The sequence below is a fragment of the Saimiri boliviensis genome, chromosome 4 (assembly GCF_048565385.1).
Source record: "Saimiri boliviensis isolate mSaiBol1 chromosome 4, mSaiBol1.pri, whole genome shotgun sequence".
NCBI classification, from domain to species: domain Eukaryota; kingdom Metazoa; phylum Chordata; class Mammalia; order Primates; family Cebidae; genus Saimiri; species Saimiri boliviensis.
In genome coordinates, this window is record NC_133452.1 from 109726604 (window position 1) to 109740178 (window position 13575).

At 33.2% G+C, this 13575-nt stretch overlaps 1 protein-coding gene across 1 annotated transcript in view; it reads right to left on the minus strand.

Annotated features, from left to right (window-relative positions):
- Nucleotides 1–10970: 10970 nt before the first annotated feature.
- The window catches only part of MEI4 (meiotic double-stranded break formation protein 4), a 181226-nt gene continuing 178621 nt past the window's right edge, over nucleotides 10971–13575 (minus strand). The window contains exon 4 of the mRNA XM_010334154.2: nucleotides 10971–11240. Within this exon, the coding sequence (XP_010332456.2) occupies nucleotides 10971–11240 (270 nt within the window). The remainder of the gene's footprint in view (nucleotides 11241–13575) is intronic.

Consider the following 13575-nt stretch of genomic DNA (forward strand, 5'->3'; position numbering starts at 1 on the left):
CTGCTTATATCTTGAGAAGCTCATTTTGTAATAATGTCTTTCATTTCCTTATATTCCTTGAGATTAATTGTAAATAAAATGTCATACTGACACAGTCATTATCCAGTATTTGGCAGGTGTACGATGCCACAGGAGATGAATAAAGGTTACATATGGAAATACTGAAAATGTTTCCTCCATTATAAAGAGCAACTTTTAGAGAAGATGACCTCCATATTCATAAATCTATTACTTCTTGCCTTAACTTTTATCAAATTTTTAATTTTCATTATTTCCTACAATGTGACATACTGCTTTTGTATTATCTCTACCTACTTTAACACATTCACAATTACTATGATGCCAGTAATTTTATTTTCAAAATTGAAACTGGTGAAAGTCAAATCATGTTGCATTTCCTGGCAGCAGGGTTCAAGTCTAACTCTTATTAATTAATTGTTTGTTCAGTGTATTCTGCTTGTAAATAGTGGTCCTACAATATGTTTTGTGACATTCAAATGGATTTCCATATTTCTTCTTAATAGCACTTGACTTGATGATAGTCCTCAGACTATTAATACATTCTGCCATCATTCTGCCATAATTGATCCCATTTACTGCTATGCTTCTTTTGTCCCATTTTGAGGAGAAAATATAAATTTGCATATAATCCCTTTGGATACACCAAATATGCATGAATTACTATCCGTACTGTTCAGCAAAAGTATCCATGAGCAGATAAGGCTTATCTGTTTTTGGAGTGATTTTAAAGGTTTGACACAGACACAGTAAACAGTAACTGTTGAAAGTGAAGCAAAAGTAAACCAAGCTCTCATTTCTTATCCATACATTCATATGCTGATGCTCTTCCCATTTTGGTAACTTCCCTGTCTCTTGAGTTGGAAAACAGATGGAGCCCTAACAGAGTTCCAAATTTGTAGACTAATGGAACAATCAGTATTGGATGGAATCAGCTGCCTGGTCCTTCTATCTTACTACTAAACGTACCTCATAGGAAATGGAAAGGACAGCATCATTCATTCATCCCTTTATCCAGTAGTCAATCAAAACTATACATAATTATTAAAAACCTAAATCCTTCTTTACACTGTGTCTGAGCAATACACAAAATCTCAAGATAATATTTTCTCTAAACACTATTTTATTTTAGGTACTAAAGGAAAAGACATACATGACAACTTTGTCACTGACAGGCTGTGCAACGCTTAATGCAGTTCTCTAGTTACCTACCTAAAAACTGTAACAAGTGATGGTTGTCAAGGTGGGAAAAGATTTGAAAATTCTATTATCGGCCTACATATTACAAATGAGTTAGGACACCCAAGTTTATTTGTAAGGAAGATAACTAAAAAATGGAATATATTTTGCCACAAAAATAATTTTATACGTAGAGATGAGGTTTTTAATCAGTACATAAAGTGAGCTTAATTCATGATGAACTTAATGTACCTTGCAGTGTTATTTGATTTATAACTACACACAACTGACATTTTTTTCCTAAAGAAAAAATATTTTCCATTTTTCAATTCATTCTTCACGTACGCAACAGCATCTAGAAACAAGATAACTACATGAGAGAATACATCTGCCTATATGTCTAGATTCGGAGATGTGTATTTAGTTATGAAACCTGTGAAGGAAAGGAAAGGAAAGGAGGGTTGCCTGGACTGGAAGTCGTTGAGGGTGCTTCAAACTTATATTCACTCACCTACTTGGGTGCAAATCGTTCACAATTTGGAAAATTGTTCACCATTGCAAAATATGCTTTAACTTTTCTAACTCCCATGTGTGAGACAGAATGAGGAAACTAATAGTAAGTTAATAAATGCAGTCAACAACTGTATTTATCAACAAATGCAGTAATGCAGTCAACAACTATTGATCATTTACTGTGTTCCAGGAACATAGCATGAACCTACCTATCAATATTTAAGTTTAGAAATGCTTTTCCAAAATGTTCAAAGTGTAGTGGCCAACATCAAGTTTACATACATTAATTTTATAAAAAAAAAACAACTAGTTGTAGTTCAGCCAATCAACTGTGTGAGTCGAGCTCACTGTCTGATCTTTCCAACATTGTTTTATCATCTATAAAGTGAAGATAAATGAACTAGAAGATGCCAAGTATTTTTTTCAGTTGAAAATTGAGTGAACTGTCAATGAAATTGCCAACAAATGAAATTACATGGTCCAAGGGGTGTGCATAATTCAAATTCAGTCGTGGCAGGTCATATTTGGAGACGGTGGATGTATGGTAGCTTATGCTTCAAAGAGCAGTGGACCTTAGTGTAAAGTTAGTTACAAAGTTATAGTTCATATGAGGCCTATGTTGACTGATGCACTATTAGCTAGTGGCTGGAGTACAATTGGATGCTGAGAGAAATGAAGAATAAAATACTGCAAGTATGTTCTAGCCATGTTATTGTAGTAGGCACTAATAGGAACAAAGAAGGGTAATAGGGCAGCAGTTCAAAATGTGTATTAGGGATCAGAAGTTCTAAGCTACGGAGACTCTTTCATTAATATAAACAGACAAGTAATATCACTGCTTAAAGAACATCTGGTAGCTCACTGATTTAACTGACACGCTGAAATATTCTATTTGGAAAAAAGCAAGAAGCAAGTAGCTCTGAGGGCTTAGCAGCAAGAACTACTCAATAATTTCATCAGTGTGCCACCATCATAAAGAATAACTTACAGATGAGTTCAGTGATTCTGCACAGGATTCACATTCCAGAGAAGGAGTTTCCAAGTTGCCTAGCAAATGTCATGTGAACATTTCTCAACTAGGAAAAAACAGCATCTTGATTTTTCAGTCTTATGAAAGACTATGCATAATGGGCAAGAAAATTCACAAAGGGAAATTAGGATGTTATTTCCAAATCCACTAGGCTTAGCCAGGCCAAGGACCAGGATCCATATTTATGAGGAAATAGAATGGTAACAATAAGCCAGGGTACGCAGCCTGGCATATGAACTTTGCACAGATAATTTTCACCTAGTGTGTAGGCACCTGAAATCTATTCCACAGCTCCCTCACTGGGAGGAAAGACATCTCCTAAATATACCACTGGTCCCAGATCTTGCTAACTGAAAACCTCTGAAGGACTGATTCATCTCGGGTATACTAACAAGTTAAGTGTATAATTAAGCACTTTCCATAGTTTCAGGCACACAGAAATTATGGGCAGCAATTACTGACATTAATGTTGATATAATATTATAACATAATAATCATAGTTACCATTAAACATAATTTGAATGAGAAGAGATTCAGGGAGAGAAACTATTTCAGTATGGTTTAAGTCCACTTAGAATTCAGGTAGAATACTTGGAAGAGAAGAAGAGATGAATAAATAAAATTTAATACTTTATCTGATACTATCTCTGTGATTCAGGACAAGTCACTGAACCTCTCTGCACATGCTTCCTTCTATGTAAAATGGCATTAATAGAAATAGTAATACTGCCTATTGTATATGGTTGTTATGAGAACTGAGGTAACACATGAAAAGTGCCTGGGACAGTGCCTGATACATAATAAACATTATGTGTTATCTCCTCTTGTTGGTATTATTACTTTAGAGTTCACAAAATGCTTTTCACATGTTACTTAATTTTATTCATGCGAACAATTCTGTAGTGAAAGTATTCTTAAAATTTTAACAATAGGTATTTTATTTTTATGATATGGATAGTAATACTCTCATTTTTTAACTATGAGTCTATTATATTAGACCTTATAGTTGTATAAAAAATCGTATCACTGAAGGACTCCATGAAGAAAAAAAAAAAAGACAAAATTCCCAAATGCTGGGTAATATTTAATAATTGGTAGTTACATTTAACCTTTAATAATAATTGGTAGTTACATTTTACAATTTTAGTGTAATCATTTATGTATATGTAAGTGATGTATACATCATGCAAGTGGTAGGGAAGAGGTCTCCTAAATATGCCAATGGTTCCAGATCTCACTGGCATATACATCACTTATTATGTGATGCATACATAAATCATTCTAGTGGAAATACAGATAATCTTTGTTTTTTTTAATGAATAAAAAACAGATGCTTTCTTTTATAATGAGAAAATAAGAATATTAAATTACTGTCTGAAGTCTCAAGATTACTTGGCCAATTATAGTCCTCTGCCTTCCACTTCCACCCACAACCCCACACTTTCCCATTTCAATTTGTACCTTCTGCAAAATGGTCTCTCTAGGCTTCACTGCTCTTTTAATATGGTAAAAAACAGAAAGGCCCATTTTCAAAGGAAACTTTAATATAGTGCTGACAAGGCACAGAGCAAGTAAAGGTCCTTACATTTCCCCCCAAATCTAAGAAATCTGAGTAAAGAATAATTGTCCAAATAAAGTTTTTTGGTGGGAACATATCACAGAGATGTCTATAATTATTTAAATTTTATAAAATTTTCTTCTGTGATGTAAAAAGTTATAAAGGCATTTTCTTTTTAACTTCATAAGATGGTTCAGAAATTTTAAACAATGTCAACAAGATCATACTGATTAATGCTTATCCTGAAATAGAGATGCTTCTTCTTCTCCCTTACAACAAAAAGTATAATTTTGAAGCTAGTATAAACTATACTTCAAATGTATTATTTACTTCCATGTCTAAGTCTTAGGAATTAACTCTAATCCATGTACGGATGTCTGATCTTGATCCTTGTGTTCTGAAAGATTTAACTCATTTTATCCTCAGAAAGTGTTACTCATACTGACTTACAAAACAATCAGATAGCAAAATAGATTTTACATCTATTTCTTTTAAATAAATGTCACCAATTTGGCCATCTCTAGCATCTTACTGCACTTATTTTATTCTTCCAAATGTAAAGGAATATTTCAATCATTAAATTTTACTTAATACAGTGTAAATTTCCCACCACTATAATTATAATAAGCACATCCTGCATGTGTCTAAAAAGAACATTTTAAGAAGTGTGCAAACCAGAGTTTTTCTGTCAGGATAAATTTATGCTCTACACTCAGTTTCCACTTCTGCAGTTACGAACAGGACAGCTGTTTGTATTTGAGTGCCAAGAGTGTGGAGTACTTGTTCACTCAGTGGCTTGCTGCCTACCTAAATCCTGGCTTTGATTTTTTTTTTCTAGCTATATCCCCATGGACAAATTCCTTAAATGCCCTATGCTTCCTTTTCACCTAATTGGAGATAATCATAGCGTTGTTAGAAGGATTAAATAAAATAATAAAGAACAAGTATGGAGTGTCTAGCACATGTCAAAGGCTGAATAAATGCTGGGTGCTATCTGCCCTAATAAAGTGGTAGTGCAAAGTCATATGAATTATGGTATGTGATTTTCTTTTAAATAGAATCTGTCTATTTAAAAGGGAATCACCACATAAGCCATAATTATACTAGCCTTAGAAATTAGTATTTTTTGAAGTATTCTCTTGGGAATAGTATCAGCATATTAATTTGGAGCTGGAGACATCTTCACATTTCTATAACATTTCGTCTGGCTTTTTTTTTTTTTTCCATTTTATACTTGGAATGGCTGTATTCTCTTCACCCAGTCTCTTATGTTCTGTTCTATTAATAGATTTTTATCAAGTTGCAAGACAAAATGCCTAGTCAGCTATGGCAACTCCACTTCTTGGTCCTGGGCCACAGTGGAAGGGGAACATGCTACTGTGTTATCTTTTTCTTTTTTTAACAGACAAGGTTTTTCTCAGTCACCTAGTCTCACCTCAAACTCCTGGCCTCAAGCAATTATCCTGCCTCAGCTTCCCAAAGTGCTGGGATTAGAGGTGTGAGCTACCATGCCTGGCTCCCGTTCTCATTTTAAAGTTTCATGTCACTCTGCAGTGGGCTGCCTCTGAAACTATCCTAAAGAGAAATGTCATGCCAGGGAGATCCCAGGGCGTGTTCCACATCCTCAATACAAGATAACACAGAAAGGCACTAACAGTCCTTCTACTGCTTGTGGTGGTTCCCCTTAAAAACCCGAGGTAAAATATAGGAAAGAATTTATTTTTCAAACTTCAGAAGTCATTTCAAGAGGTTTGGGTCTCTTTTTTAAAAACGTCAAATTCAAGTGTGTGTTTGAGAGAGAAATGAGAACCAATGCTGGTTGAAGTGACTCACATTTCCAGTGTTCCTGAAATGACTACTTATTCATGAAAAAGTCTTCTTAGTTAAGTCATTAAAACTAACAGCAGAGATTGTTCTGTTCCCCATCATGTGTCAGGGGTGCTGTCCTCAGGCAACTCAGGAGCTCACAGTAACATAGTAAAGACCCAAAGTGGTAGAATCAAATTAGGCAGCAAAGTTGAACCAAATTAAGCAATGCCAATTATTTATTTATAGCTCACCATGTTCTAGAAGGATTTATGGCAGCTAGAATTTCATCTCTAGGGTTGAGAAAAAGAAGAATATGTTTATAATTCAGTTATATTTACTGTATGTATTAAACAGATCTCCTGGAATTAAAGAAATATTCTGATATTATTTGGGGAAGCTGGTAAGAGTAAACTAATACATAATCTCTCTGCACATTCATCACTCTATCTCAGGACAAATTCAAAAAGCTATAGTTAATTTGATCTCCTAAACCCTGATTAAAAGCTAAGTATTAAAATGCCAGTTTTTAAAGTGTTATTAAGGTTTATCTGCTTATAAATATGTTACTTAAGTGAATCTGGAATATTTGGCTTCCAAAAAATCCTTCTTTGGAATTTTAAGGCACATACAGGGTAGCTTAAAAAAATCAATAATACGAGATGACTAAATTTCTACTTTCTGAATGATTTTATAAGTATTAAACCTTTCCGTTCAGTAAAAACAAGAATAATGTTTATCAAACATTGGTAGACATCAGAACCACCTGGAAGCCTTGATAAAACACAAATTACTGAACCATAACCCCAGTGTTTCTGATCCTGTATTAGGTCTGGAGTGAAGGCTTAGAATTTTTATTTCTTACAAGTTTCCAAGTGATGCTAATATGACTGGGTTGCTTTACATATGGTCAGAGATAACTAAGGATAATCAATGTTGTCACCTGGAAATCTTGCTGCTCCAGTGGACTGACTAAACACTTAAATAAACAGAACTACTAATGGAAATACAACAAAAATTCACCAACCATTTAAGTAGCTAGAGCAAAATTTAGATTAAAATATCATTAGAAAATACTACAAATACAGGGTATATACCTATAAAATATACAAGTGATTTACTTAAATGTCTTAAATGTTAGAACATTATTTTATTTTCAGAAACTTTGCTTCCTATGAGGAACGGATCCTTAAAATTCCTTTAATGTTAAATTAAAACAGAGGACTTTCATATTAAATAAAAAACAAAAAGAGGCTGAGGTTCTTATGTGTTTCTCATACTCTGTAAGATTTAGAAAGTTCTTAAAAGATCAGTATATTTATTAACCAGGTAAATTTTGTATTGTACAATTCTATAATTGGGAAAGAATAACTTTTGATAATAATAAAATCCTATATGTTTTTTCAATGTTAGATAAACATTACCATGTTAATTATCTCCTTCAGCAAATATTGATGCCGTTGGGTCATTATATTTACTGCTCATGGAAAGATCTGTTTTATAAATCTGCCAAAAGTTAAAGCTTAGAATGCTTTATTTTTGCAAATAATTTGTAGACAATTGGTGCTTCATATTTGATGAGTAAATGTAATTAGGTTATCATAAGCAGAGCTGTCAGTATTTTGCCCACAATGTGACCTTCAGAAAATCTGTAATTATATATAATATTCAGAAATGCAAATGACTTGTTTCCCTGTTTCTCCTGAAATATGCTGTCCTTGGCTAAAAGACATCAACAAATATCGTTAAAAAGTACAAAGCTTGTGAATAATTGTATATTATTTTTCCAAGGACAAAACAATCAGATTTGTTTTCTCTCCCCATTTTGCTGATCACTATAGCCTCACGGTATATCTAAACATCTCTGGAGGGGGCTTTGTACATTTTAGGACCTTATTGTTTGAAGATAATCTGTAACTTGGCTACAGACTTGAACAGCAAGATGCTACAACCCTGAAAAGGTCAAAGATGCTGTTCCTCTGGTTTGCTTGTTGATAGAACAATTTGTCTACAGTAGTTAAAAAGACTCAAAATAAGCTAATCATAAGCTAGTAATTTCCAGTGTGCTTTAAGGTTCATAGTTAAGCATGTATAAAGCTTTGATGACAATTGCAAAAAGTTGTGTTTGTGAAAGTTTCCTGAAGTGCCAGGAAAGCTGCACATAACAGGCAGTGCAGTAAAGTAGGATGGAATTGGAAGACGTAATTCCTGAAGATGAAACCTGACTGCCACTTCCTGGTGTTGTGAACTTGGGCAAGTTGTTTAATATTCCTTTGCCTGAGTTCCTCATCTCTAAAATAGAGATACAAGTAATAATTGTACCTTTCTCATAAAGTTGCTGGGAGAATAAAAAAAGTCAATATATGTAAAATGCTTAGGTAAGTGTCTGGCTATTTTGTATGATACGTATATTATATACAATATTTATATATTTTATTATAGAAATTTATATAAAATATGTATTTATCATTTATAATAAATATGAGTTATAGCAATTATCACTTTTTATTTCCTTCATTTTTATGATCATTCCATGGTTCCCTTTATTTCTTATCCTATCTTATATCCATTTTCAATGCTTATCAATTTCTACTGTCTCCATTACTCTTATGCCTAAAATCCTAATTCTAAATTAGACATTACCTAAATCAAAACTGTTATCATATTCTTAAATACTGTAATACTAGCTTAAATCATCAATTCATTCATTCTTTCTTTCATTCACTGCTATACTGAAACACAAATAAAAATGTCTCATTTTATCATTTTATCTTCTTTTTGATCAGCAGATTTGGACCTTAAAACTAATTAACTGCACCAGTCACTCTGATATAGACTGAAACACAGAATAATGAAAGTTTAAGTATCATATACTTGGTAGAAGTTAAATATTTGTATAAAATGGATACCAAATGGAAATGTTTCTCTATTTTGTGCGTTAACAATGATCCCAACATCTTGCATCTTCTTTTATAATAAATACATTTCCCAAGCTAATTTTCCGACCCTGAAACCTTGAAGACTACTGAAATTAATAAATCTGTTGTAGCTCCAAAAGTTTCTTAGCTGATCATTACATTGGCTGGCTGGAATGAGGAAAGGGCCATTGCTCATACTTGTGTATATTTGCCAATCTTGTTTAATCATAATGAAAGAGAGAAGATGAAGGTGTCATGGAAAGTGGATTTTGTGTAATGCCATGAACTGAGATGATTTACATAAGTGTTCGGAGATGTTCACAGAAATCAGACATTAGAAAAATCCATCCTAATCCAAGATTTGGAATATCCTTCTTGTATTCAACTGGTACTTGTAGTATAGTGAAGTAAATTATCAGCCCTAATTACCCACCTATATCTGTGCTCTTTGCCATGTAACTGCAAGTTCTCCCATTCAAGGTGAATTGTGCTCCTCTGTCTCTTCTCTTTGGGTTTTATCATTGGATGTACTTTGACAATGCATGTGGATTGAAGTGCTCATGTGACATTTCCCAGCCTAGCCTTTTCATCTTGGTCAACTGCCACTGCCATGAGAGGAGCTTCTACTGAGAAGCTATTTCCTCCTCAGCCTGGTTACCAGAATATGCACATGTGGAAGAGAAGAAAGCCTGACTTTTAGCAAGAAGCCTATTCCTAAGCTATCTGCAACCTGAGCAGAGCTTCCAGCACAGTCCAGTCCAAATCAGCTGACCCTTGAGTAATCTGCCTATACCAGAGAAATGAGTATTTTTGCTGTATGCCATAATAAATATTTATTGTTATGATTATCTATTACATAGCAAAAGCTGACTGTCATACATTTAGTTTCAGGATTATTGAAAAGGCATTATCTTTTCAAAAAAGCTAGAAAATATTTCAAAGATAATTGTGCCAGATGACATAATTATATATACTTTGTAGATGGAATTAGCAAGATTATTTTTAATGCAAATGACATTTAGGAATGCTAATTAACTTATGAAACACTATCACATATAATTAATAAAGGAAATTTATATTCTCTGTTCCCTAAATGGCACTATAGGAAAATACATAATATGTGCTCATTAAGTTTCTGGTTATGATTATAAGAATAAAAATGAAGTCAATAAGATTGTGTAACTGAAAAAAATCAACCAAACATAATAACTATAAATTGCATTTTAGATGGATATTAGGACTTATAAAGTATCTCTAATGACTTGAGAGTACACTATTTAACAATTAGAAGACTATTATAACATTTCATCAACAGAATCAAAACAAGTATTGGTTAAAAAACAAAAAACATTTTAAACAACTAACAGTATTTTCAAAAGAGTTCAACAAATGTATTGGCCATATAAAACTGAAATAAAAAGCAATTATGATTCCAAATATTAAAAAGTTCTACTTCTATATGATTCTCCTCTAAGATGAAAGCAATGAGCAATGATATAAGTTCAACTATGTAAGAAAAAAGTTTTAAAAATTGCATTCATGGCCACCTATATTCCAACAATTTGTGTTGATAATGCAACAAAACTTTAAAAATCTCTTTCATTATCATTTAGCATCAATTACATGGAGATCTTTCACAATTTCAGTATCTTTTAAGAGACAAACAATTACTCGTCCATTTTACAGAATAACAGAGCTAAACTACATTGAATGAAATAAGATACAGTTACATAGGAATAAGGGTGGCACTACCAACCGAAACTGGCTGATTTTAGTAGAGAAATATGACTCACAAAATTTCATGTACATTTAAGACTAACTGTTAAGTTGAATTGATAATTATGTTTAGAGATCAATTATAAAATTCTAATTAAAATACTCTTGAAAATCTTTTCAGTATGAGATTCTCATATATTCTACTTTGTTGTGCTTCTAACGTGGTAAATTGCTAAGAAACTGAGTTATTTTTAAGAGTTTCTATCTCTGCTGAGTTCAAAAGAATGCCCACTCTCCATAAATAAAAAGCAAATAAAGGAAATGCATCAGAAAGTTGAATAATAATTTCATCATGCTTCTGAAGGAATTTCTTGATTTCTTTGTCATCATGACCTATACTTGAATTGTTGCCTTCTTTGGTTTCCTTTTGAAGAAGCTGCTCCAGAACCCAGAAAAGGTAGAAAATGCTTTCATAGCGTGTGACATCATAACTGGCTTGTTCCTACAAATAAACAACAAACTCCTTTAAAAATAATTGGTTATAAATTAGCTAAGAAAAATTTCATATAAAGATACAATATTTTGAGGCAGAAGAAAAATATCTGATATATTTAACACCTTCTGTCAAGGAAGGGAAAATTTTTTAAAAAATTTACTTTTTTCAAAGACTTTACAGTCATGGTGAAAGACTTTTCTTTCTTGATGGTTCATCAAGCTCCAAGTCCTTTCTCTGCATTCTTGCAGAGAATACTAAAATGAATCTAAGAATATTTGGCAAGGAGTCTTATCAATGACTTGGCAAGGAGTCATACCAGTGTAGAGTGGTCTTTTGCTAAAACTTTTAAATTCCTGATACTTATTTTGATATTAAACAATCCTAGAGTAGGCAGAGTCATCATCTATAGGTGACCAGATGTTATATCATCCTGAATCTAACTGATACAACTCAGGGAGTGGTGACATTAAGTCATATACATAGTCATGAGAAGAAATGTAGATGCACCTTGTAGAACTTTTAATTTGGCATAGATGCTTGAATGTGAGATTAAAAAAAAAAAAAAAAGGCCTAAACATGAGACAATAGCAAGCATAAGATGAGAGAATGGAGAATGGCAGATGGCAGAATCAGTGTAAGAGGAAAAAAAAAAAACTGGCTTTATCATTAGCTAATTAAGAAATGTGTCAGAAGCCCTATGAGGTGAGCAGATTGCTTATCACTATTTTATAGGCAAGGAAATGGAGCCTCTGAAAATTAGACTAATTAGAACTCAAATCCCCAGACCCTAACTAGGAACTTTTTTTTTTCTCATGCATTTTGTTCAAGTTCATTAAGAAAGTATTAACATTGGGGGGAAAAAAAAAAAAACCAAAACACTGTTGGAAACATTTATGGAATCCATTCACTGTATTAATGCAAAAATGAAAGAACATTGTTTTAGAGCTGGGACAAATATGTTCTTCAATAAGGTGTTCCAATAAGCAGAGTGAGATATATACAGGCATACCTCATTTTAGTGTGCTTTACGTTATTGCACTTCTCAGATATTGCAATTTTTTCAAATTGAAGGTTGGTGGCAATGCTGCATCAAACTAGTCTATCAGAGTCATTTTTCCAATAGCTTGTGCTCACTTTGTATCTCTGTCACATACTGGTAATTATCACAGTATTTCAAACTTTTCATTATTACTTTATCTGTTACAGTGATCTGTGATCGGTTACCTTTGATGTTTCTACTTTAATTGTTTGGAAATACCACAAACCATGCCCATATCATATGGTGAACATAACTGCTAAGTGTGTGTGTTCTGACTGCTTTACCAATTGGCCATTACCCATTTCCCTTACTTTCCTTAGGCCTTCTTATTCTCTGAGATGAAAAAATATTGAAATCAGGCCAATTAATAACCTACAAATGGCCTCTTAAGTGTTCAAGTGAAAGAAAGATTTCCCTGTCTCCCATTTTAAATCAAAAGCTAGGAATGATTAAGCTTAGTGAAGAAGGCATGTCAAAAGCTGAGACAGGCCAAAGTCTAAGACTTGTGTCAAAGTTGACCAAGTTGTAAATTAAAAAAAAAAAAAAAGAGTTATTGAAGGAAATTAAAAGTACTCTTCCAGTGAACACACATGTAAGAAGGGTAAACAGCCCTAGTGGTAATACAGAGAAAATTTTAGTGGTCTGAATACAAGATCAAACCAGTCACAACATTTATTGAAGCCAATGCCTGAACCAGAGAAAAAAAGGCCTAACTCTTCAATTTTATGATGGCTGAGCAAGGTGAGGAAGCTGCAGAAGAAAACTGTGAAGATAGCAGAGGCTGGTTCATGAGGCTTAGAGAAGGAGCCATCTTTTTAACATAAAAGCACAAGGTGAACCAACAAATTCTGATATAGAAGCTGCAGAAAGTTATCAAGAAAAAGTTTTAGGAAGATATAGGAAGATTTATTAATGAAGGTGACTACACTAAACAACAGTTGTTCAGTGTAGATGAAACAGCCTTCTATTGAAAGAAGACGCTATCTAGGAATTTTGTAGCTACAGGGGAGATACAAATGCTTAGCTTCAAAGGATTGTCTGACTACTGTTAAAGATTAATGCAGTTGATGGCTTGAAGTTGAAGCCAATGCACATTTACCATTCCAAAAATTATGCCATGTATGTACCTATGCAATAATCTTGTATGTTCTTCACATGTACTCCAAAACCTAAAATGCAATAAAATATATATTTTTAAAAATTACAGAACCCTTAAGTATTACGCTAAATCTACTCTGGCTACAATCTATCAATAAAACAACAGGCATGGATGAAAGCATTGTTTACTGAATATTTTAAGCC